The 26,480-nt window shown below is 42.7% G+C and overlaps 1 protein-coding gene across 3 annotated transcripts in view; it reads left to right on the top strand.

The window, feature by feature from the left end:
• Positions 1-5,791, top strand: part of DAPK1 (death associated protein kinase 1) — a 90,746-nt gene extending 84,955 nt beyond the window's left edge. For all 3 annotated transcript variants that reach the window (XM_040580028.1, XM_040580027.1, XM_040580029.1), the window contains 3 exons: positions 930-1,050; positions 2,588-2,776; positions 3,401-5,791. In XM_040580028.1, coding sequence (XP_040435962.1) covers positions 930-1,050; positions 2,588-2,776; positions 3,401-4,633 — 1,543 coding nt within the window. In that variant the 3' untranslated portion in view covers positions 4,634-5,791. The remainder of the gene's footprint in view (positions 1-929; positions 1,051-2,587; positions 2,777-3,400) is intronic.
• Positions 5,792-26,480: the final 20,689 nt, after the last annotated feature.

The raw sequence follows: 26,480 nt of genomic DNA, 5'->3' as shown, positions 1-26,480 counted from the left end.
CATTTGTCTTAACATCTTGGTGCTCAGGTTTTGCACCAGTCTCAGAACAAAAGTTGGCTGTTCTCAGCTACAAACTCTGGGTGTGAAAGAGGGGACTTTACAGGAGAGCTGCCCTTTGCTCTGAATTGATTTAGGATGGGTAGGGAAAAAACTTAAAACCAGACCAGGAGGTAATTCTTACACAGTTTGTGAAGAGCTGGATGATGTGGAGTCACAGAGGTTACAAGGTCATCCAAAAGATACCTAGAAGCTAGGGAACTTACAGCCTTCTTCAGCTAATGTTTGGAAAGCATGCTAATTGTAGATGGAAATAGGGATTTTTTCATGAACATACTATTATATAAAGGTGAGCACATAAGTGGGCAGTACATGGTACGAGGAACCATCCATACCTGTAAGCATAGACACTTGTCTGAACTGTACTAGAAACAGATCTTTGGTGTTAGAATCCTTTTAAAATGCAAACCAGTCCAGAGTTAGGAAAACAAGTATGTGCAGCTGAAAAGTCAAAAGTAAATGAGAAAGACAGCTGGTGTCAATAGCAATGACATCCAAATTATTTAAAGTGAGAAGAAATAAAACAATAAAGACCTTAAAAAGAATTAATTCCTTCTATCCTTTCTCTGTTAAAATGTTTGATTTTGTAACTAAAAGTCCTGTGATTCAGTTGTCATTTTCTTATGCCTCTTCAGTCTTTTTCCTTAGCTAATACAGCTTTCTCTCAATATCTGTTTATTTTCAATAAAATTAGAGAGCAGCTATACTGTCTGTGCTTATAAAATATCTTAGCACAATCAGTACTTCAACTTTTTCATCATTCCTTGAAGAAAAAATAACTTCTGTGTAATTTAAGACTGAAGTACAACTAGATTAAAAAATAAAACAGCGTTTTGAACTAAGTATATAATTGTTTGCTTTTTCTTTTTTAGATTTGGAAATGATCTGCAAATTTCAGACAAGTTATTTGTCTTGGATGCTGGAGCATCTGGGTCTAAAGATATGAAGCTTCTCCGAAATCATTTGCAAGAAATAAGAAGCCAGATAATTTCTGTAAGTAATATCTAATGGTCTGGGTTGGCACAGCCAAAATGTGAAAATCTTGTGTAAATTTAGTATTTATATTATGAAACTTAAATGAGTGCTGTTCCAGTTTTTTAGCAGCATGCATGACAGACCTGGTGATGAACAAACTTCTGATGTTAACGATTCAGTCAGCATTTTCAAAACTGTATACGTTTTGTACAGGTCACAAAAATTATCTCTTTTGAAAAGAAATTATTTGGGATTTTCAGTACAAAGTTAGTTTCCTGTTTTGAATTGACAGTGATTGGATTTCAGCATTGGCCCTTCTTTTGTTTTTGTTTTTGTTTTTTTTTTTTTAATTTTTTTTTTTAATCAGTGTAGCATTACAGAGAAACAAAATATATTTCAGGCAGGTTTTTTGTAAAAAAAACCAAAACCAAACCAGAGTAGAACAGTTTCCTCGACTGTTAGAAAGATAATTGCCAATATAAATGTGTGAACTAATATGCATTAACTTTTTACTGCACTACTTTACTGAAAAATGTGTTAAGGAGTTGTGTATGTGTAGGTATATGTATATGAGACTAAAGGTAAAACAACCATGGTTTCATGTTACCACCATGAATCCACAGAGCCTTCCATACTGAGGGTGACCAAGTCAAGTTGCTATGTAGCCTGTGCTAAATGCATTTAATTTAACTTAAATTCCTTCATACCAAAGGCCCTCTTAGTTGTGAGACACAGACTTTTGCAGCTACTTCTGAATTGGTATTTTTTTAAAAATTAATTAAAAATAACTGTATTACTGAGTTCATTCTGTAGATCAAAGAATATGTTTGGGTTTATGCAAAATTCAGCCTATTTTATGTTCCAAATGATCTCTTGATTTAATAAGCTTCTGTTCTGTGACAAAACTTTATTGTAGCCACGGTCACTAGCTTGAAATCAGGAGGGCTTTGCTGCGTAAGAACTGTGTGATGTGGCTTGAGAGTGTAGGATTAAGGCTTCAGTGATATCCAAGATAATCAAGAGATAAAAAGTACCATCTTTATTTCTTATCTGGTACCCTGCTGTCTCACCTGCTGAAGTAAATTGGTCCTGTACAAATACTGATGAGTACAGATCTTAATTAAATGTTGGCAATTTCTGAAATAAAGATTACCTTCTAGATGCATGAAGGCAACTGATACATTTTGACGTCACTATTCTAGGTGGTCACCACATTTGACAAGGCAGGACAATATAAACTAAACTTTGTTCCATATGTCAGTATTCCCTTTGTAATAACGGTGATGTTTGGAAAGTTTGCTCATTTCAATGAAAAAGTTGTTTCTGGAACTTACTTTATTAAGAAAAGGTAGCTCTCATGGCAAGTGAACGCCAGATGGAAGAGTTAAGGGTTGGCCCATCACAAGGGGTACTCTTTAGACATGGATATACTCATGGATGCATTAAATCTTGTAACCTTCATTGGAAGAAAAAAAACCCAAAACCCAAAAAACAATCAGACTGTTATTCTCAGCAGAGTAGAATTACAAATGAGTGTTTTCTGTGCCTTTGTAAGACTTGCCCACCTATGAGTCATCTGTGTGAAAAAATAATCTCCACACTGCCTTCATGGAGAAAAATGAATGGACCCAACCAGCTGATGTCCTTGCAGCAGTTTGTGTATGATGTACAGGAACACCTTAACCCCCTAGCAAGTGAAGATGACCTACGGCATATTGCACAGCAGTTGCATAGCATTGGAGAAGTAAGTGGCTTTGTCTAAATTGCATCTCTATTAGCAACATAATGCTTTGGTATGTTATTGCTTAATGAGATTTAAGCAAATGTCTGTAGTTCGGTGGATTATTTTTTTTTCCTCCCTGTTAAGACACCCAAAGAAGTAGAAACTGGTTAATAATTCTTTTTGTTAACGTTATTGCCTTGTGGCTCCCATTTCATTCAACATTATTTCTTTGAGACAGGAAGAGTTACAGTTTATTGCTACAGTTGTAAGAATGTGAAACACCCAGAAAGGATAAGTATGCTATCATCTTAAATGAGGTAGTGCCTAATGTGTTCACTGCATATGAGAATTTATATATGTCTGTTAGAAATTGAATCATAGGATAACACCTTTGCATAAATAGCTTACAGGGCATGGCTAGGCTTTACAGATGTTGGGCTGTAATGGCTTTGTTGCTAGCGGAAATCAAGAACAAAACCTGCACCTTGTTCTGAATACTTGCAAGAAATTAAAATGCATTGTTTGTTTTCCTCCTATCAGCAGTGTTAATTAAATGATTGTGTCAGTAACTTAGGAAGGAGAGAATGTGAGGTATCATCTTGTACTTCACAAGATGTAAATAGTAACTTTCATATTTATAAACAGATTAACATCATGCAGAGTGAAACTGTCCAAGATGTTGTGCTTCTGGATCCTCGCTGGCTCTGTTCAAATGTCCTTGGAAAAATCCTGTCAGTGGAGAACCCAAAAGCCCTCCATCACTATAGAGGTCGGTACACTATAGAGGACATCCAGCGTCTGGTGACAGATAGCGACGTGGAAGAGCTGATACAGATTTTGGATGCCATGGATATTTGTGCAAGGGACCTTAGCAGTGGAGCAATGGTGGATATTCCTGCTCTTATAAAGACTGACAATCTCCACAGGTCTTGGACAGATGAGGACGATGAGGTGCTGATTTATGGTGGTGTTAGAATCGTTCCTGTGGAACATCTTACGCCATTTCCTTGTGGAATTTTTCATAAAGTTCAGGTGAATCTCTGCAGGTGGATTCATCAGCAGAGCACAGAGGGAGATGCTGATATACGTCTATGGGTGAACGGATCAAAAATTATGAATCGTGGAGCTGAGCTTTTAGTGCTGCTGGTCAACCATGGTCAGGGTATAGAGGTTCAAGTCAGAGGACTGGAAACAGAGAAAGTCAAGTGCTGTTTACTTCTGGATTCTGTATGCAGCACCATTGATAACTTAATGGCCACAACCTTACCAGGCCTTCTGACTGGGAAATACTACCTTAGTCCTCAGCAGCTGAGGGAACATCATGAACCAGTAATGGTCTACCAGCCTAGAGACTTTTTCCGTGCACAGAGTCAAAAGGAGACATCACTAACTAACACTATGGGGGGATATAAAGAGAGCTTTAGCAGTATACTGTGTTTTGGGTGTCTTGATGTCTACTCCCAGGGGAGCCTAGGAATGGATATTCATGTATCTGATCTGAATCTACTTACCAGGAGAAAGCTAAGTCGACTTTTGGATCCACCTGATCCTATGGGCAAAGACTGGTGCCTTCTGGCCATGAACCTGGGCCTCCCTGATCTTGTTGCTAAGTACAATACAAATAATGGAACACAAAATGACTTTCTCTCAAGCCCAGTCCATGCCCTTCTGCAGGAGTGGAGTAATGCTCCTGAGAGCACTGTAGGTATCCTAATGTCTAAGCTGAGGGAATTAGGTCGCAGAGATGCAGCAGACTTTTTACTGAAGGCATCTTCTGTATTCAAAATAAACTTAGATGCTAATGGTCAAGAGGCTTATGCTTCCAGCTGCAACAGTGGCACATCTTATAATTCGATTAGCTCTGTAGTGTCACGGTAAAAGCAGGTGTTTTGGATAGACATCTTTTCAAACTGCAGAAAGGATAAAAGATACATTACAAGAGTTTGTGCATTTCTATTTATGAGGGTTTACATCAAAGGATCTTTATCCTTCTCTACCACCACCTTTTTGTGCATAAACTTTCTCCTTTAACTGTGAATTGTTGCTCTTTATCTATTAAAAAGGCTGATGTACTTCTGGTGTTTTGAAATTATTCCTGATATATAATGTGCTGCTTAATACTGCCATTTTGACTGGAAAGTCTTAACTTTTGGATTATGTACTGCAACTGTTTATAAAAATTCTCCCCGTAAAAGGTAGGGGGAGAGGAATAGCACATATTACCTGACATGTGTATTTCTTACACCCATTTTTTTTCTTTTCCTTATGTCCTCTGCTTAATTTTTTTATATTTGTAAGGAGAGAAATCCACCATTTGTGGTCAATCCAACTGAATTTAAAACCACATTGTTTATAGCTGAAAAAGCGAGTGCCTTTTGCAGAAGGGAGGGTGCAGTTGATTTGAATGACCCTGCTGGAGTTACAAGAACATGCTACCTCTGTTTCACTTAAATTGTCTGCATGCTTATCATTGCAAGTGGTGCTTGCCTTTTTAATTTTTCCTGCACTTCTAAGACATTGGTAACGACTCATGCTGAGCATTCTTGTGCCAGTACTATGGGTATAGACGTGATACCTAGTCAGCTTCAATTACAATCAAATCATACTATGAAAATCTCTTGAACTTGCCAATTATCATGCTTCACTATTTCCATGCACCTCAGGTAAAAGTTCATATCCCTATAGAGTTCCAAAAAACACAAGTGTTGCATACTGCAGAATAATATAGCTGTCAGTTGTAATTTGTGTATAACAAAGGTTTTCTACTATTAGATCCTGCATTACTTACTTCCTGTACTTGAAAACTTTGATGGGGATAAAAACAAAGGAAGCAAGGTTTCTTGCAGTGATAATTTTAAAATTAATATGAGGGAATATGACCCATTCTCTGTTTCAAAAAGCATGTAATTTTAATGGTGCGATGTGTGTTTGTTTATATATATTGTATGTACATATATTAATACTATTTTTTCCTTAATCTCACAATGTAGTAAAATTTTAAAAGGTTTTTCTACAAATAAACTGTTGCTTGTTGCATCCTTGTTGTTCCTATTCTGTAGCTGACAGGGGCCGAAATTTCTCTTCTCTTTACAGTCGTGGTCCTGGAGAGGCAACACCTGGCTTCTGAAGTTCTGGGAACCTCCTGTTTCACTTCAGGGGGGTTTCCTAGTACCCTGGAGCAAAACTTATTTGTTTACTGCAGAGGTGGTTCCTCCGCAGCAGAGGGATTTGCATTCATTTTGACAAGCGGCAAGCCAAAGCAGTTTGCTACGTAGCTTTTCCTTTGTGGTATTTTTTTTTTACAATGGGAGCCAAAACAGCAGATGTGAGTCTGTCTGTCATCACGAATCCTCCAGATTATGCTGTGTTGCAAAGGGGGAGAACGCTGTGCTGTGTTGATGGTCCTTTACATTAAGGATCCCCTCACCACACAGGGGACTGTGCAGCTGCTGCTGCTTGTTTAAACTCTTAACATTACTGTCATGTAACCCCAGCCAGCAACTAAGAACCACACAGCCACTCACTCCCGCCTGGGAGGAGAATCGGAAAAAGGTAAAACCTGTGGGTTGAGATAAGAACAATTTAATAATTGAAATAAAGTATAATGATGATGATGATAACAATAATAATAAATAATAATGAAAAGAGCCATAACAAAATGAGAAAGAGAAATAAAACTAAAAAAAACCCAACCAATTGATGCAACAGTACAGTTGCTCACCACCTGCTGTACCATGCCCAGCCAGTCCCAAGCAGCGATCTCCCTGCCTGGCCAACTCCCCCCAGCTTTATATGCCAAGCATTACGTTCTCTGGTATGGAATATCCCTTTGGCTTGTTGGGGTCAGCTGTCCCAGTTTCTTGTGCACCACTACCACCACCCTAACCCCTGACTCACTCAATGGCAGCCTAAGAAACTGAGAAGTCTATACAGCTAAGAACCTCAGTTGTTATCAATATTATTCTCATGTTAAATCCAAAACACAGCACTGTACCAGCAAGAAAATTAACTCTATCTTAGCCGAAACCAGGACATTTACTCACTGGTAACTGCACAATCTGTACAGCACTCCATAGAGGCAGCTCTGCACACCACCTCCTCCCTGTGCATGTTACAAAGGAATTAAATAGACTCTTCTTAAAATGCTGGTTGCTGTTTCCCACTACTTTTCTTTGCATATTTTACCCTTTCTTTATTAAATCACTGGGCTCCTGTTTAACTGTTAGAAGTCCGATCCTCAATTAGAAGTATGTTGATGAGCAGTCCTACCCTGAGGTGTCTGTGCTCTTGATACTCTGCCTCTGACAAACTGAGTTCAGCATCTCCCACCACTGCTCAGAGTTGCCCAGCGAAGAGCCCAGCTTTCCACAGCCCATATTTGCCTGTGTTAGTTCATGGCCACCACCGTGCTTCACCTTCCAGCTGTGGACGTGATCAGCACTTGTGTCAGATTCTGGTATGTGGAGGGGTCCCTCCCATCTCGTAAGACTTCCGAGTTTTCTAGCTGGTGTCTTTAGGCCTGTTGCTCAGGTATCAAACTTGGAGTTACTTCACTGAGTCTGTGTGACTGCAGAGGAGTGCGACTTGGTGTCACAAGTCTTAGGAAAGTGGAGACTACTGTGAGATGTTTTTCCAATGTAGGGCTGTCAGTAGTGTCTGTTAATTTGGGATTTAATTCACCACTGTACTACTTGTGGTGGAGTGGCAAGATTTTGATACCAGCTACTTCCTCCCACTCATGCCTCCCCAGATACTTTATGTGTGCTCAAGGTGCATGGTCAACTTGCCAACATCGATGCAGTAGTCTTTATCTCTTTTTCTTTTTCTTCTTTTTTTTTTTTCTCCCCAACAGCATGTTCCTAACGATTCTTTGCTTCCATTTACTGTGAAATGCAGACCTGAGAATATAAATTACTCAGCAGATGCTATGATGAGTCTTTGAATGGCAGTCATAGCCTATTGCATCATTTACAGTTTTTATGGTAATACGTTGAGAAAAGCAAATCACAGTCATAGGGTAGATTTGGATTGCTTTCCTATAAATCATGTGTCACTGACCAAAAAAAAATATAAATCATTGTCCCAAATGACAAGTTTGACCAAAAAAAGCTAATAAAGTGATACAAGTGAGCATCCCTTCAGTTGCTTCACTTGTATTGATTTTCTGTTTTTCTTTGTGGATGCAAGCAGAGGCAGAACTTCATTCCACAATTTTCAGAACTGTGTTTAAAACGTAATGATTCTGCCTGACTCCAGAAATGGATGAAATGCAAGTCTTTGCAAGGTCAAAGAAGTTTAGCCATAAATTTACAGTATGTATAAGTTTGTGCAAGGAAAATGCTAAGCTCAGCTCCTGCTGGTGAAATAGGTGAAGCTGCATACTAACCAGTAAGAGACTCTTCCTTGCATTTCTTTGAAGCTTCAGAGCAGAGCTTCTGATTTTAAGGATAAAGCCGTTTACCTCCAACATTCATTTTGTCTTCAAAATCTGTAATATAGACAAACTCTCAAGCTTGCAACACAGTTGCTGAAGACCAAGATGCATTACAGATGATCTTAAAGTTTATAAATGTATGTTGCTGACATCTGCACTCAGATTCTGAAGAAATTTTCTGAAGAAGATAGGAAGCAAGCATTTTATTGTAAACCATTTTTCCAAGTAGAGTCTTTTCTCCCTGGCATGCAGCAGCATGTATAGGATAGGAAAGTGCATCATATTGGGTTTTCCTGGTTTTACTCCCTGTGGCAGTTCTGCTGCCGACCTGACTGGTGAGTTTGGAAAGCCACAGATCAGTGGCTAAAAGCAAAAGATTTTGAGGGTGGGACAAGAAGGACAATGAGAGGTGACCTTGGGTAGAGGTGGATATATATGATTTTTCTCACCTTAAAAGGTTGTAAACTGGAGGCAGCCACAAATTTTAGGATCCTTGTGATTCCAATGATTGAGAAAGTTATGAAACTACAGAGGTTTAGCAACTCTCAAGTGTGAAGAGGCTGACAAAGCCAGGAGGTTTAGAAAGTAGCCAGTGCACAGTTTCCTAAATGGTGAGGTCTCTGGAGAAAGCAACAGTGAAGCTGTTAGAGCTGGCTGTGCTGGAGCCAATTCCAGGTCCTAAACCTGTGCTGGCTGAATTGTCCACTCCAAGGAGAAGTTACTTGTTAGTTCATTGCAACCTTTGTATTCCAAAGATGCTGTGCTGCAGCATCATTGTTTAAAACGGGTGCCTGGATTTGAATCACATCACTTTTTCAGTTTTGCCAAGGAAATGGAGGAGTAATGCCAAACAAAGTAAATGAAGCGTGCTGTTGGCTGAAACCTTTAAGTCAGAGGAGACGGAGCAGTGCAGTTACCTTCTTTGAAGGTGGCCCAAAAAATCCCATGTACAATATTAAAATTTACTTCTGTTTCACTCTTCGTCTGTTAAACTTAGGCCAACTTGGAAGGCAAGGTAGGGGGTAGAAAAGAGGAAGAAAATAAATTTTTAACAATGCCTGAGGTACTTGGCTTCCAAAAGGGTTACAGCCAAGCCACTCAGACTTTGCAGGTAGAAGTGTTTGGATCTCCAAAAGTCAGATGAGCTGCATGGAAGAGGACTGATGGTACTCCTCGGTGTGGGTGGCTACACCATTTATTTTAACAAGCTTTACAGGAAGTAAGGCCAGAAGCTTAATGCTTCCTCAAAGCCAGATGAGTCTCAGTGGCACTGGTTCAGGCTTGCGTTAACCAAACTGACCTAGCGTTTCTGCACCAGCCAGACTACTCTGGGTGAGGTCCAAATCCAAAACTTGCATATTTAAAGATCATTCTTCAGAATGCAACCATGCTTCTGAGTCAGTTGGATGTATCTTAAAAATCACAGGCCTCCCTGAGACGGGACAAACCTGGACTGTGTTGCCCAAAGTTTGGGTCCTGCTGTCATAAAGCCTAGGACACCTACACAACTAATATACACTCAAACCTCATAGACAGAGAGGAAGACTAGGAAGAATCCTGTGCAGGGTGATAAGGCGTCTTGAACAGGAATAAATGCTTCGGCGTGCTGCATCTTACATGGGTTTGCTGGCAAGGAGATGTTGACAGCATGGGCCCATACCTCCTCCTCCGGCAGAAATGTCATAGCACCTGCTGCGATAGCTTAGGCATTCCTGGTGGCTCTGTGTCTATGTCGTTATCTTCGCTCTCTCCTATCTGCACAGGATCCAAAGAGTGCAGCTCAGTGAGGCACCTTCCCTGCGGACTCAGGCACTGTCACAGCTGAGCGTGACTGACCTCAGGAAGCTTTGGGCCATATGTGTTGGCAGCATAGCCAGGATCACTTCTGCTGCATCTCAACAGCTGAGGCAGGGGTAGGGGGAGGAAGGGGGGTGGGGGGGTGGGGTGTGGGGAACGCTTACCCAGCAAAGGTGGTGGAATTTGCATGAGTGAGTAAGGCTGAGTGAGATACTAGCATGTGGCGATGCACAGGGAGGGGAGGATAAAGTTGTGCTTTTCAAAACTGTTTTCTGGGAAACATGGGAGAGAAAGGAGGGCTCTTGCACTGGGGGGTTAGACTGCTGATGCTAAGCGATCACGTGTGTATGACTCTGAGTCACTGTGAGTGCTTCACTTTTTGAGCTGCTCATGGCATTGCAAAATCTGCTATGTTAGCCTGGCCACAAAAAAGTATACTTTGATCATTGTAAGTCTGTTTCCCCCTACAGATGAATCAGTCTCACCTTGACACCCCTTATACAGGGCGGCTTGCAAACCAAAGTGTATGTAGCAGAGTGAATCAGCTAAGCCAGTGGTCCTGAAACTACGGCCCGCGGGCCAGATACGGCCCCCCAGGGTCCTCAATCCGGCCCCCGGTATTTACAGACCCCCCCGCCCCCCCCGCCGGGGGTTGGGGGGGGAAACCAAGCAGCCGCAGATGGCTGCCTGCCACTGCATCCGCGCGCCGGCCCCCCTGGTTGAAAAGTTTGAGGACCCCTGAGCTAAGCAAAGGGAATGCAGGGAGAAGGGTCATCTGCTGAGAACATTGGGATAATACCAGATAATACTGCTATCACTAAATTTACTAACAAAGCACTACAACATTGTAACACTGGCATCTTTTTTTAGTTCTTTCTATTGCTTGCAAATGTGAAAAAATAAAAATTATCCCGCAGAGTGCTGAAAGCAATCAACTATTCCTAAGCCAAAGCTTTTATTACTGCGGAAAACAGAGTATGGGTCTTGAATTTTGTACTGAAGGCAAACTGTCAGTGAACATGAAAGCCAGTGCCAAATCCAGGTGAGTTGCAGGACAGGAGCAGATCCTACTTTCCTAAACCTACGGTGTGGATTATTTCCTCATTCCTGAAGTGTGTATCTGCAGAAGAAGCAGGAAAGAGATTATTTTGGAGGCACTTTCACCCATTAAAGGCTTTGGTAGCTAGGATGAGATTCTTTGATTTGGTCATACATAAGCCACCATGTTTTACAATTAGAACACTTTGAATCAAAATTTTCTACAGACCATATTGGCAGCTGGAGAATGTTATAGCAATTAGCCTGGAAATCGTGGAAGGTGGTTAGTCACTGTAACCAAATTAACATGAGAGAGGTTGGGCCAGATCTGCTCTGTTGGTTCAGTGAGAAGGCTTGCAGCTGCTCGACCTGGCAGCCAAGTGCCAGTGAATGTTTCAGAGGAAGCTTGAGGCAGTGACCTGCGGTATCAGCCTGTTTACAGAGGTTCAGGAAGGAGCTGCGTGAAGGTTTAACTGATGGATTAACAGTTTCCATGTACGCTTCAGGAACTGAAACAAGACACAGAGCTGGGAAGTGCTACTGGGAAGAGAAGGATTTCCAGACCTTTCTATCTACTACCTGGCTGAGAAGTGCTCAGGAAAATACAAAAAAGGAACCCGATCTACTGGTGTCGGTTTGGGTGTACAGGATCAGTGTAAAGGATGGACACAAAGCCACCAAGTGAGTTCCCCACTTGCCATTCACCTCCAAGGCCCAGCGTCTGCTTTTACTTAAAACCAGAAGAGTATCTTTCGGCAGATGGTTGAGGAGTGTTACGGGAAGAACCACTTCCCCAGCTGTCACTTAGCACCTTACTGTTACCCTGTTTCTTACCATCACAACTAGGGAAGGTCTGTAGGAACTCCCATAGCACCAAAGAAAAGGATGTCATGGAGAAGTCCTGGCTTCTTTTGTGCATTCTTCAGTAAGGATATTCAGTTATTTAAACATTCTAGTCTTCTACAGCAGTGCAGTAGTTTCACAATTCCCTTACCAGACCGGCCTTTCTGCTTTAAATTACTCACCGCAGTCGCTCGTGCTAAATGCTCTCTGCAGCACCAGCTGAGTGGGGTGTCACACTGGGGAAGAGCACAGGTCAAAGCGAATGGACATGGTGGCTGCTGGCACTGGCCAGATAACCTGAATGGTCCCAGGGCCAACCCACTGCCAATCCAACCGTGCTCCTGACTCCGGCACAATTTGGCCACACAGCATGGATGTGATCTCTGAATTTTGCGTGGCTTTCACTGCAAATAGAAAATATCACGTCTGTTGAAGAGAATAGAGGGATGGCTGGCATGCTTTTCTTTATGGTACGAATGACTTGAAGCATTTTTCACATTCCACTAATGAGCTCAGGAATAGGCTTCATAAGCACACATGGATGGCGATAAATTCAGGTTTGACATTCATGTGTATTTGTGTAAAGCCCAGTACGCTGCGCTGAGCAGCAAGGGGAACATTCCTGCCTAGTTCAGTGTCCATTGGGCTCCACTTTTTCTCTTCCATTCCCAGGAGTGGGGCCAATTTCTACGCAAGTTCTGGAAACCACCTGTTTTCAGCCAGTGTTTATAATCTCCGTCCCTGTTCCACAGTGTTTTTAGGGTGTGGTTTCAATGAAATCTCTAGAAGCAAAGTTTTCCCCAACAGAGAAACATAACCTTTGGCAGCAATTTTCCACTCTTACGAGCTACTAATAGAGACTGCTGCCAACTGTTATTTTGACTGGTAAGTAAGTGAAGTAATATGCAAATTGTTTCTGTCATAAGAAGAATTCGTTTCAAAACATGATAGAACCACCCCCTTCAATCCACTATTAGTCTGGAGCCACACTCCTTATTATGCATCTACCTAGTAACTCCCACAGCAGAGTCATGACTTCTGTATGCCTCTGTATAATAGAGTGAATGAATGAAGACAACCCTCCCTAAATATATTTAGAGTATTGTCGATCCATGCATACACAGTAGGCATGAAGCTTGTGGTTCCTTCTACAGGTGGTCAGATCTACAAGGACCATGTATGCCCCTGCAACCTTATTCTTAACATCCACCAGTCCCAGAACCCCCTGTTGCACAAGCCGAAGCCAAGGTTTCCATTTGTAGCTTGGAGGAACTGACCTGCAGACCTGGTCTCAGTCCTACTCAAGGACTTACATTTCGCTGCCTGTTCTTTCACTCCTGTTATCTGCCCACAACTCCGTATGTTTATCCAGCTGAGGTGAGCCTCAAAAAGTAAAATATGCAAACAGTGCTAATGATGAATTTGAGAAGCTGTAAGATCAGGTGCAAGTACAGTCATTTCAGTTGCAACAACAAGCTGGTTTTACTCTCTTTCTGCAACTCCCAGTTTCAAAAAAAGATCTGCCAGGCAAAGCCAGTTGTCTTTTTCAAATCTAGGAAATAAGATGAAGTCTAGAAAGCTTGTAGCTTAAGTGATTAGGGCCGTATTCTGAAATGTAACTATTAAGAATTTGGGCTGGAATTGCTTATAGGAAACATTGTCCAAGAGCACTGTCTTGCACCAAGTGAGAGCCTCTCTCCTTTGCTTAGTAGAAATGTTTCCTGTCTTTGCCCAGCAGAAGACTCTGCCATGGACCAGAGAGTGCTTCCCAACCCTTACAAATCCCAGCTGGAGACATACTGTGTCATTTCTATAATTCAGACAAGCCCTCCATTAGCACTGCCAACAACAGCAACTTCTTGATGTGCTTTGTTGCCATGGGGCAAGGTGTGGTGCTGGGTTATTAAATTGCTTCTGCCACTTAGTTTTCATCTGACGCATGCTTAATTGTGAGGATGTCCTTCCTATTGTTAGTGTTTGAATCAGTCCAACTGTCGATGAGAGATGTAAAATTATTTACAACCACAGCCACAGTGGTACAGTAGAGCCAAGTTCAGACTCTTGGCATGTCTCCTCACATTTCCCAGCATTAGCCAGGAGTGGTACCGTCTCATTCCTGGTGGGCAGAGGCGCAGTACTTGACATGGCCCAGGGACTGTCCTGGACTCCCTCATGGAGAGACAAGGTCCACAGTGTAAGACATAAGTGAGAGAGAGAAAAAGACTTCATTCAGTGTTCTCTGTCATTTCTAGCAATTTCTATTAATTTTATGAAAGGGGAATGGTGCTGAAATTAGAATGGAAGTGCGAACAGTAAGGAAATGTGTGAAATCAGCGGCTTCTTGACCTTGTCAAACGGCTGGGGACGTTACATACCAGTAGCTATTGATCAGAGGTGCAGTGTTCAGCAGTGATCAAAGGCTGGTGTTCTCGCACAAATTTCACAAGCTATCTGGCTTTACTATGTCACAGATAGCTATTGTCCTTCCTTCCGATTTTTAGTCCACTGGGGCACCAAATTTCAGGGACAGTTTCAAATCTGGGAAGCCAGATGTGCTCCTCCTAACCTCTGCTACCTGAATCCTGTCTGTAATTGCTAGCTCCAAGGAGCCAAGTAAAAAAGACATTTGGGGGAGTAAGAATGGAATAATTAAGTGTTGAAATAGCCAGACTAGAAAACACATCAACGGCATTCAGCTTTGTGAAACATCTACACTGCTTTCTGTAGGGAGAAGAGACAGTTTTAAATGGCAAGAGAGGGCAGGGATAAACCCTCTGTTTTACTTTACTTACCCAACCTCACTCCCTGTGATGCAGCCAGGGTTTTTAGAGAGGCTGGCCCTGGTTCATCCATAGTCCTGGTAAACAAGGCACCTGTGAAATAAGATTAAGCACTGTTTCTAAAGACAGCACATGTTCTGGTATGGGTTCCTGGAGAGCCCCGTACATCCAGTTCTGGCAGAGCCCCTTTACGTTGATTGCAAGAGGGAGTCCAGTTCTGCCAGTTCAGTAAGTGCCGTGTTCAGCTTTATCAAAGCTCTCTTGGAAAGGAAGCATGGTAGAGGTTAGTGGGAAACTGTAAACAAAACTAAGCATGCAGCAGCTAATGTAACTAGGTGTTTGGGGCAGAAAGAGAGGAGCAGGTGCTCCTCTGGCTGATAGCCATGTTCAAAGCTTTAGTCCATATATTTTGGTCAGGAGACTGCTGGCAACTGATCAGCAAGTCTGTCCAAGGCTGACATCTCTTACTCACAGGGCAGTTGGTGTGGATGGGTGCCTGTGTGTTTATAACTGCACTCAAGACAGCCGATGGGGGTTAGATACCCTGTTGCAGCAACTTCTGTGTTTCTGACATTTTGCTTTTTCTTCTTTCTATCTTCAGTCCAGAATATTGCCACAACAACTGAGAGAGACAAGCAAAGAGTTTATATATGTAAGGGTAGATGATGCTGGCTTGTCAGAATCCCTGCTCAGCTTGACACAGGAGTGACTTTAACCAACTTTAACTTTTAACTTCTACCGTATCTCAGATCAGCACTCTAGTCTTGACACTGTAAGATTTGATGGTTCATATTCCTAAGTATCTTAAGCTATTCTAAAGCTGTGTTGCACTGAAAGCAGACGTCCTGTCCTCTCCACCCTTGCTTTGCAGTCTTTCAGGCTCACACTAGTACCTGGCATGCTCAGCTAGTTCAGCTCACTGATCCAGCAGGAAGCTATCACTCTGTCTTGAAGGCTTTGTCTGCAGCCCGATGACCTTGCCGCTACGGCTTAGAGCAGGAATGAGAAGTCACAGGAGAGGGAAGGGCCAAAATGCCTTTTTTCAGGAGTAACGCTGGTTCAGATCAGCCTAAGATGCTTGGTAAACCACACCCATAAATAGTTTTAAATCCTGTAAAGGCTTGACTTTAATATTTGTTTTAGCTAAAAGCATTTACAAGGGCATGTAGTGATAGGACAAGGGGTAATGGCTTTAAACAGAAAGAGGTTAGATTTAGATTAGATACTGTGAGGGTGGTGAAACACTGGAACAGGTAGCGCAGAGAAGCTGTGGCTGCCCCATCCCTGGCAGTGTTGAAGACCAGGTCGGATGGGGCTCTGAGCAACCTGGTCCAGTGGAAGGTGTTCCCCTGCAAGGGGGTCACAACTAGATGATCCTTAAGGTCCCTTCCATCCCAAACCATTCCACATGATTTCCACAAGCTCTGGCAAAACTCTGTCCAGATGTCAGCAGCCCTTGGCAGAAAACACACTTTAAAAAGATCACAGTAAACTAAAACAGTCCTTTACCCCCTTTCAGGAAATCAGCAACTATCCCAAATCCAGAAATACTGGAAAATGTGAGATGGCAGAGCCTGTGTCCTGGGGGACGTTTAACAAGGAAAGCCAGCCCTGAGCGCTAATCGCGTCTGCTCTGCTGTGGAGGAGAGGGCAGCACAGCAAATGCGCTGCTGTGGGATTGAGCATTCCTGACTCACGGCCATCCCTGAAGTACTAGGAGCTGCAATTTGTTTTATTCCTGTTAGCACATGAAGAGTGACAACCATATTCCTTTCCCTCTCTCCTCAAGTTCTCTCTGGGTACGACTAATTCTGGTCCATCTGGTGATGAAGGCAAGGTTAGTACTGAAGCAAGGAAAAGGGATTTTGCAGTGCTCTTGCCTGTGCCACAGGATCCTTGTGGCACTGCTGAAGTCACAGAGTCCATCCTTGACTCAGCCCTCTGTGCAAGCAGGTAATAGTGCTGCCCTGCCTCCGAGGGCTGGGCTGAGGCTCAGCACAGGCAATATTTCTAAAACTGGTTGAAGTCCTGGTGCCACAGAGGCTCTATACCTTTAGATGACCATTTCTTCTGCTTAAGCTCCTTAGAGCTGTGCAGGGCATGCTGTGGTCCTGCAGCACCATCACAGAGATGCAGACATGGGCCATGCTAGCTTAGCTCAATAGGACCTGGGCTTTACATGCTGCAACAGAGCAAACACCAGGAAGAGAGGCAATCTGGAGATGTGCATGAGAAGATACAGAACACGAAGAAGAATTATGGTACTACTTGCCATTAAATATTTATGAGTAATGCTCATCTGTGTGTCATCTGACCCTTTCATCTCTTTCAGTGTACCCAGCAGATATTTTTAGTCTATTGGCATTTGATTTGTTGCTTTCCTTTCAGTAAGAAAAGAAGAGGAAAAAGCCCTGATTTTACAGACAGGCAGCAGCTGTTTTAAACACCACTTCTTAAACCAACATAATGAGCAAATTGAATTAAAAATCAAAGTACTGTCATAAAACAAAGCTCAGCTTTCCATTTCTTGCACACCAAATATTACTGGTGGTTTCAAAACCTTAGTCTAAATCACTTTGCCTGAGATAGCATTAAAAAAAACACCAACAACCAACTGCTGATTCTGCAATGGAATCAGAAAGCACTTTCACTAGTATTTTAATAAAACCCAATGAATGTAAAGGATACTCTGTGATCCTGCTTCTGAAGAATGGTGTTCATTAAATCTGCTCATTCTTTGACCTCAAAGCAGCAGGAACAGCCACGCTGTGGCTAACACACGGTCCTGGTTGCCTGCAGGGGCCATGCTCCAGGACCAGCCTGCTCAGAAAGACACCACACTGAGAGCCAGAGCAGAGGACAACTTGGTTGCTGATGCCAGGTGAGGTGTGACCAAGGATCAGAGTATTGCTTTTCAGTGGTGGGTTTCCCAGTATTGCAGCTGGATGCCAAACCCTGGACAGTGTCACAGCTAAACATAACTGTAGGTCAGGGTGAGCTTTGCTCTGAGTCTCCATGTTTTCTCACTAAAGAAGTTACAGCACCTCTCCTCTCACCCTTTGACCCTACTTGCAGGGAAAAGGGTGTTTCTTGCATAACAGCATCAGCTGCAGAGATATCAGTGATGCAGCCTCCTTGCAACTCTCCCTGCCCTGTAATGTTTTCTGCATTGGGTCTAGCTGGTGAGGAAGATGTGCGGATTGGGAAGGTCACGCTGCATGTGAATGGACAAGGATGTCCCTTTGTACAACTTTCAGAGTCTCTGTGTCTCTAAGTAGTCTGTATATGTAATAAAAGGGAGTACAGAAAGCTACTTGTAATTGTATTTACTCGTAGGCTTTGCCTTTTATTTACTATATGTATGGAAAAATGCATCAAATTAGCAGGACTTCGGGAATCTGTATTTGTGAATTATTTTCCTATAAAGCAAATGTAAGGACCCATCAAAATGAGTAAGCAGGAAGGACTGAGCTGTGCTGTGGAGAAAAGCTGTGAAGTTTAGGACAGGTCAGGGATCTGTCATTGCTTCAGGTGTGTGTAACTGTCATACACCCACTTCCAAAGTGCAGAGGTACAGCTCTTACCTTTCCAGTGGTACACAAAATGCACTGGCTGAGATCTGAGATACATTTGCACTGATTTAGAAGATAGAAAGTTATCTTCCCTGTCTGAAACAAAAATGAAGAGAAACAAAAATTCCTTCAAGAGAAAAACTGAAGACAGATGAGAAGGGCAAAATGTCAGCGAGGAGGTTTCCTACAGGAAGCAGTTCTTCCCGGCTTTTGTGTAGGCATTCGTCTCTATTTGCACAGACTGCTTTTCTCTGTTTGGGTTTTTTTCTCCCTGAAGTGTTTAAGGGTGTTTTGTTTAAACTGTTCAGAACTAGCTCCAGTGGTTGAGTACACAGAAAAACCAAAAAAAGAACATGCATAGTGCTAAGCAGAGGAGTCATTCAGCCAGCCTGTATGAAGATCCTTCACTGCACTTTCAAGTATTTTAAGCACTTGTAGAAAAAAACACTAAATACACTTGAGGACTGAACTGAGAAGTCCATATGTTTAAGATTTTGTTGGAATCAAAGGTCTTCTTGGAGGAAATAATCCTTCAAGATTATGGAAACTTCCTTTCCTGATCACATTTTCCCCTGGTAAGATAGGCAGTAAGCCAGGCATTTTTACTAACTAGGTATTTAGCAATAGTCTTAGGGCAGGAGTGGAAGTGCAGTCCTGTATTCTGAAGCTTCTCTGCTGTGCTTCTGTAAAGAAACAGAGCCTGAGTTTTTGATTCCCCCAGAAGAGCTGATTTTCCAGTGTTATCACATGCAACTCCCACGTGTGCCCACTAGAATTTGATGAGTTTCTAGAAGCAGATAGCTGAGCTGCCTTCTGACAGCATCAAAAACCAGACATAGAAAGCAGCGACCATCTCTGACCTCCTCCTGCCTTGTAGGTGTTTGCTTATCAGTAGAGCTGAGAGGATAACATGCATGTCTGTCTGGGGGGGGGGGGTCCTGTAAGGAGACCGCCAAAAGGTGCCTGGAGCTTACAGACACAGGCAAGACGCTGTCGCCGGCAATTTAGCGTAGACACAGATAAGAAACTTCAGACTTGTCATCAAGGAGGAGGAGGAGGTGGTGTAAAGGACTTTCTGAGGGCATCCTCGAGGAGCTTTAATGTGGGATGTAACATGCCAGGTAAGAGTTCCTTGTAATTGCAATTACCACATAAAAGGGAAGAGAGACTGCAAGTGAATACAGAGAGAGGTGCAGCTGTGCAGGCTCCAGTCAGTTATACCCAAGCAGTGCCTTGCAGTGGAGAGATGCTCCAGCCACCTTTTTAACAAGCCCGGCTCTGAGTTAATGCAGTCTCAGAGCTGAGAGCAGCTTTGATGCTTGCTTTCTCATTCACAGATGTTAGAACAGTATCTGCTGCTGCTTCTCTCCTAAAGGTCAGCCAGAGTAAAACTGCAGGTTCTGCACTTTGATATGAATCATAGCATAAATATCAGTCACTGCTCATCACAAACAGGTTTATTTCAAAATGACCATTGCAACATTCCTCCTTTGTTTGGCTGTTTTACAACCCTTCCTCGACTCCTGTTAGCACACTTGCTATTGGGAGGTGAGAGAGACAGCCTTGTTTTGACCCCACCACCCTTGGAGTCAGAATCTGCTCAATTCACCTGTGAAAGGAGGTGAGTGGTCTCTCATCTGACCATTCTGTAAGATAAACAAATGTGGTGATTTCACACAGCCAGTTTTTTTCTCAGCACAACCACATATCTATTACATCTGATTTCCTGCACAGCTTGTATATGGTGCATTCTAGTAAAATAAAAGGAGGTGTCTGGTGCAGGGAAACACTCAAATGCACCACTGCTCTGGCTGAAGTCTCTGCCTGGGGACACTGCACTGCACAATCACCAAACCGCAGAGCACAACATGCCCTGACCCCATCTCTTCCCCTCACTCACTTCCCATCCGTCTGTGCAGGGGCTCCTGTAGATGTACAGAGCGCATTGCGGTGGTAGCTCTGTGCCTGAACAGGAGGGACGTATATCTCATCAGAGGACCTATAGCCATCCCCCTTTGCAACATTGTGCCTTCAGGCTTTCTGTCAGCCGGACTAAGAATCCAGTAAACAAGAGCACAAATCAAAAAACCATGTTGTAACCTGTTTAATGGGGAAAAGACTATGTTGACCCAAGCTACTGGCAAAACCTGTTTAATTGCTATAGCTGCTAGCCAAGGAAGTCATGTGTGGACCCATGAATTTCAAGTCACCATGCTGGCATCGCCCCTGCTCAATGCACTTCAATGTCTCTGTAAATGCTTGGCTGGACAGGAACATATCTAGGCATGTTTTACTTCTGCAGCAGCAAAATGAGTCTGGGAGTTGTTCTGTCTTTCAAAGGGAAAGCATAAAGCTTTTCTTTGCTCAGTGTGCTGGCTGCCGTGTCCACCCACTTTAGTAGGTGTGAATTTACCCTGTTCTGCTCAGGCTCCATACTGAGGAAGGCCCTGTAAAGGAGATTGTCCTCCATGCCATTTTCTGCCTCATGCTGTCCTTTCAGTTACCCTCTCCATGTAGGTAGATAGCTCAGCTTTTCTGTCAGGGGAAACTACTTGAGAGGAAGGAAACCAAGAGATTGCAAGGATGTTTACAGCACAGGGGATGGCTTTTTTAGTCAAAAAGTGAGAAAACCGAAACGAAAACAAACAAAAAACACCCCACAAAATACACCTATGCCAGCCTGAGGAATCTTAGAAGAAATCAACTTCTTCAAGTGACAAATGACAGCTCTGCAGGAGCTCTGATTTTCTGCCGTCACCCTGCTGGGTTCCATGTACAAGTAACATGAGTGAGTGGCTGCTGAACTCATCTGAGAGTGGCATTGCTTCATCAACTCTGCCTAAAGAAAATGCTCAGCTCATGATGCTCAGAGCCTTTTACTTCCCACATCTGAGTGCAAATAAAATCCGAGGGAAGAAAACCAGGAGGGTTTGGAAGAGAATGAGAAGCATCCCTCTAGGATGAAACACATCCTAGAAAAAAAACCAAAAATTGTGCACAAACAGCACCATCACCACCATCAGTTCAGCATATTCAAGCCCTCAGTTTGGACTCGCTGGACACTGGATGTATATAACTATGAAATATTACTGTAACATTTGTACAGGTTGGAACTAAACACTGATGATCCTTATACTCCGCATTGTAGACATCTGCAATCTATGCAACATCTGCTGCATTAGCTTCACAGCACCTTTGGGGCAAGAAGAAAAATTATTCTCACCAGTTCCACCTGGTCTCTACAGAATGCAATCTGATTACACAACTCTTAGAAAGTTGCTAATTTCTCAAGTTAGGTGTCAAAAATGTCAGGTTATCTCCATTTAGTCCTCTGAGAAATATCACCTTAAATGATATACTCTTCAAAACACACTTTCTTCAGTAAGACTATGTATGTGTGACTTATAATTATTTTTTTATTTTACAGTCTTCATGAAATTCATTGCTACAATGATGAAAAAAATTCAGGCACCACATTACAAGTCGATAAAAGAGGTAGCTATCAGCTATTCCCTGAGCAAAAAAAAAATAATTATTATGCCATTCCACTGAAGAAGACAGCTTTAGGGCCTGTCCCTGCAAACATTTAAAAGTGTGTGTGTGTAGTTTATTCATGTGAATAAATTCACAGAATTATAAGAAATCACTTCTGTGGATAATATTACAGGGCGTGTTTTTTCATTGCCTTCAGAAGTGGAACAGCTGGAGGTTCCTGCCAAGTGTTTTTAGAAGCAGCATCTACAGAAATGGAAAAGTGATCTATTCTTAAAATTTGTATTAAATATTGGATTCTTCACCTAGTATGTTGAGCTTTAGGGCTGATCCTTTCAGTTTGACTGCTTTTCTAAGGTGTTTAGTTAGAAAAATTATTGGTGTTTACTATCATTGTTGGCTTCTGTTCCAGATGGCAAGTACATTGTCACATCATACTTGGCAGCTGCAGGGTGTTCAGTCCTCACAGAGATTTCATTTACCCCTGAAGACTGCACATAATCAAACCCGGTCAAATGGAAAAGCAAAATTCACCCCGCCTTTGCCTGCTCCTTTGTCTGCAGCACCCGCCTGCTTGCAGCACAAAGCCTTGATCTTCTTCACCAAGAATACTGCACTGTCCTTTTGCTTCAACACACTTCAGTCTCTTTACAAAAGAAGCACAGGTGGGAATGTGCTCCCTCTTGCTCTTCATGGCTATGATTCATTGTTTCAAGAATGTCTTCAGTAGCGACAGAAGCAGCTATAGGATCTGCTGCAAGTAAGTGAGAGAACCAGCTGTGGGGACAGCGGAACAGCATGGATAGCAGAAAAAAAGTGGTGAGAGGGCAGCACCGATGAATTCTCGTTAGCATGGGACCTCTCTTTCTTCTTCTGTTCCCCGTTTGCTCTCTGCATCTCTTCCCATCCCCACTGAGCAAGAGACAGCTGTGCCACATATAGTCTGGAGCTGTACATGCACAGATGGGGGAGCACCAGCAGCTGCCAAACACCATTTTGTGGCAGCTGTGGTCTACCTGGCTTTTGCTGCCCAGAGTCCCCAGTTTGGTTTTCTTCTCTCCTATAAAACTGCTGCCATCCAGAAAAGGTGGAGACTTCTCTTCCTTTTCACACCTGACTTGCAACAGCCAATGTGCTCAAAAGATGCAGGTCAAGGGAAATGGATACATGGATGATGTGATGCCGTAGGTCCCAGATTCTTAGGGAAAAAAAAAAAAACAGAAGGTACTTATGGTCTGACTGAGGCAGCTGGAGCACAGCAAGTGTGAATCTCACCATTTATTCTGCATTGCCTACTGAGTGAAAGTCTTACTGCCGCTCTTTGCGCTCAGCCTACCTAAGGTGCAGAATAAGGTGCTGTGCACTTCACTGTGATTAACATGAAACTTATTATTTTCTTGTCTTTCCAAAATAGGAAAATAGAAGAAGACTTGTGCCGAATTTCTGCTTGCCCTCCCTGCTTTGTGGCACACTCAGCAATTTAGTGAGAAAAACACTGGGGTTAGTAAACCCTAGCTTCAAAAAGCTGTTTGAGGAATGTGCGGTAACCCCGGCTGTTCCCAGAACCACTGTGAGGGAAGAACAAAATGGAAACACAGGGAAAACAACAGGCAAATGAATTACGCAGGCACACAATTGCAAGTACATAACCAAAGGTGAGGAGAAGGTTCTCCAGGGACTCGAGGATAAAACTGTGCTCTTGTATCTCACATACCTAGCATTCATAAAGAACCACCCACAGCACCACTATCTGCAGTCTTATCAGAAAAAAAGAAAACCACTGCACACTGCAGCTGGTTTTCTATGAATGTACCTTTGCTGTAGTACATGAGAACAGGTAACCAGCACCCTCCTGAATAGCCCTGCTCAAGGAGAACAGCAGCAACAACAGACAAAGGCTCACTGGACTGTGGTATTTCCAGTCTGTTTTCTCCTCCAGGCCTGCAGTGAATTCAGGATGCAGAATTACATCTGAGCTGATGAATTACAAACCTAGCTGATGTATTCTTGTAGTCTTTCCAGTGTTTTGCACAAAACAAATGGTTCTGGGCCTTTTTCAAAGAATATTCTAACATTCTATATTTAAGGAAAAAAAAAGGGAGAGAGCAAAAAAGAAAAATCAGCTTGAGAATTGGCTTTCACCTTCTGCCTAAACTTTCAAGTTTAGGCAGCCCTGCAGTGACACATACACTAATTTGTCAGACCAAGGAACATATCACTGCAGTCAGGCTTTAGCTAGGAAAATATGTGGGAAAGCACCCTGACAGCTCTGCGGAGACTTCATAGAGACACCAGTCCCAAATTATTTTCAGAACTGACCCCTCACTCCCTCACAGGACTTAATTAACAAAGCATAAGTAGTTAATATTCATGACAGAGGAAAGCATTCAATCAATGTGAAGCACTACATTTAGCAGTGATACCATTGCAGTGAGGTATTTTATTATCTCCTTTTAATTTTGTTCTAATTATCTTCGGTCAAGACCTAGCCCAAAACATACAATATGTACTAGGCAGTATCTGGGTTCTCTGTTCTCTGCTTCTCTCAAAGGACAGTGATAAGGTAAGGCTGACACTTAATGAAACTGAATTTTACAGAGTGAATGGTCTTGCTGATAAAGGTTGGGGGCAGGAGGGAGGAAGATCTTATTTTGTCCCTTTTTGTTTTGAAGAAGCTGAGGCATAAAAGAGCACTGTAAAGGACTATGAACTGACCTGATGGGCGGAAGAGAAAAAGCCAGGGAGAATGTTAAGAAATCCCATGTGTTCTATGTAACTCAAGTATCAGTCACTTCTGGCAACCTTGTCCTTTGTTTGTCTTCATTTTCACTCTGCTTGAGGAGCCGTCAGCACACAACCTTTGTCACATGAGGAAAGGTTAAGAGAAAGACCATCGGCAGCAGAGAGGCGCGAAGCTGAGGAAGTGAACTTCTACCTCACTGAGGTTACCGCAGGAGGAGCAAACAGCCTCAGTGGCACTGGGTTTGTACGGGATCATCTGTAAGACACAAAATTCTCCCAAAGTCCAGGTGAAAAGGGCATGTTACGGCCACAGCTAAAACATTCAGACATATCCATGCTAGCCATTCTGGTATCATTTAAAAACAGAGAGTCATAGAATTATTTAGGTTGGAAAAGACCTTTAAGATCATTAAGTCCAAACATAAACCTAATACTGCCAGGTCCACCACTAAGCCACATCCCTAAGCACCATGTCTACACATCTTTTAAATACCTCCAGGGTATTATGTCCAAAGAATGGAAATTTTAAGACATAGTGCCTACAGTGGAGACGTACTATCAATTTCTATTAATGATAGAATGATAGAATCATTTAAGCTGGAAAAGATCTTTAAGAACATCAAGTTCAACTGAGACTGCCAAGTCCACCACTAAATCATACCCCTAAGTATCACACCTGCCTCCAGGGATGGTGACTCAGCCACTTGCCTGGGTGGCCTGTTCCAATGCTTAGCAACCCTCTCCATGAAGAAATTTTTCCTAATATCCAATCTAAACCTTTCTTGGCACAACTTGAGGTTGTTTCCTCTTGTCTTACCACTTGTTACTTGGGAGAAGAGAACAACACCCACCTCACTACAGCCTCCTTTCAGATAGCTGCGGAGAGTGACAAGGTCTCTCCTGAGACTCCTTTTCAACAGCCCCAGTTCCCTCAGCTGCTCCCCATAAGACTTCTGCTCCACACCCTGCACCAGCTTTGGTGACCTTCTCTGGCCATGCTCCAGCACTTCAATGTCCCTCCTGCAATGAGGGGTCCAAACCTGAACACAGCGTTCGAGGTGCGGCCTCACCAGTGCCCAGTACAGGGGGACCATCGCTGCCCTGGTCCTGCTGGCCACACCGTGTCTGGTACCAGCCAGGGTGCTGCTGGCCGCCTTGGCCACCTGGGCACACTGCTGGCTCACGCTCAGCCGGCTGTGGACCAGCACCCCCAGGCCCTTTTCTGCCAGGCAGCTTTCCAGCCACTCTTCCCCAAGCCTGTAGGGTTTGTGTTTAAAAGCAAACATGGAAAGCCAGCCAGTTATCCAAGTCTGAATTTTCTAAACTATTTTTTAAAGAAAATCTGTAGCTACCAGCCTTTTTTTGATAGGTCTTTAAAAGCTGATTTAATGTTTTCAAGTCCCCTTCAGACAAACCAGGCAACTGAAGACTTGCATACCAGGCAGCGGGCAGTGTTCTATGAGTAGGTTTTAAATGTAGCCAAATACAGAAAGAAGTATGAGCTAGTCTCAGCTGGTTTTTGCCACTTGTGCTCAGCTTGCCTTTGAGTGAGAAGTAAAGAAAAGGAGGGGAAAACAGCTTTATATGTAGAATTAGAAATCTTTCTAGCCAGATCAACCAAGACTTATCTGGCATTTGATTAGAGAATTCTGTAGTTTTACTCTCAGCTACTGCTTCAAGGAGAGAAAATTTTAATACCATAAACAAGGAAGCATTTTTGTTTAAATGATCATAGTATGCTAAATGCAGAACATCACTAAAGCATGCTTTTCCATTAATAGCTTACCCTGCTTTCTAAGCATTTTCATGTACATTCCATGGGTGGTTTAGGACAGTACAAATTCAGCCAACTGAGAAATAGACAAAACAATGTGTGTGATGTTATATTTGATTTAGAGATATTTTATTTCATGAAACAATTATTGATAATGCAAAAAGAAAACCCCAAAATCAATTCCAAAAATACTCTCCTTGCTACGAAAAAAGAAAAGTTAGAAAAATATTTTAACATTTTATTGATGTTTGAC

This window comes from Falco naumanni, chromosome Z (genome assembly GCF_017639655.2).
Source record: "Falco naumanni isolate bFalNau1 chromosome Z, bFalNau1.pat, whole genome shotgun sequence".
In the NCBI taxonomy this organism is placed as follows: domain Eukaryota; kingdom Metazoa; phylum Chordata; class Aves; order Falconiformes; family Falconidae; genus Falco; species Falco naumanni.
Note: the sequence above shows the minus strand (reverse complement) of the source record. Positions and strands in the feature narration are given on the sequence as shown.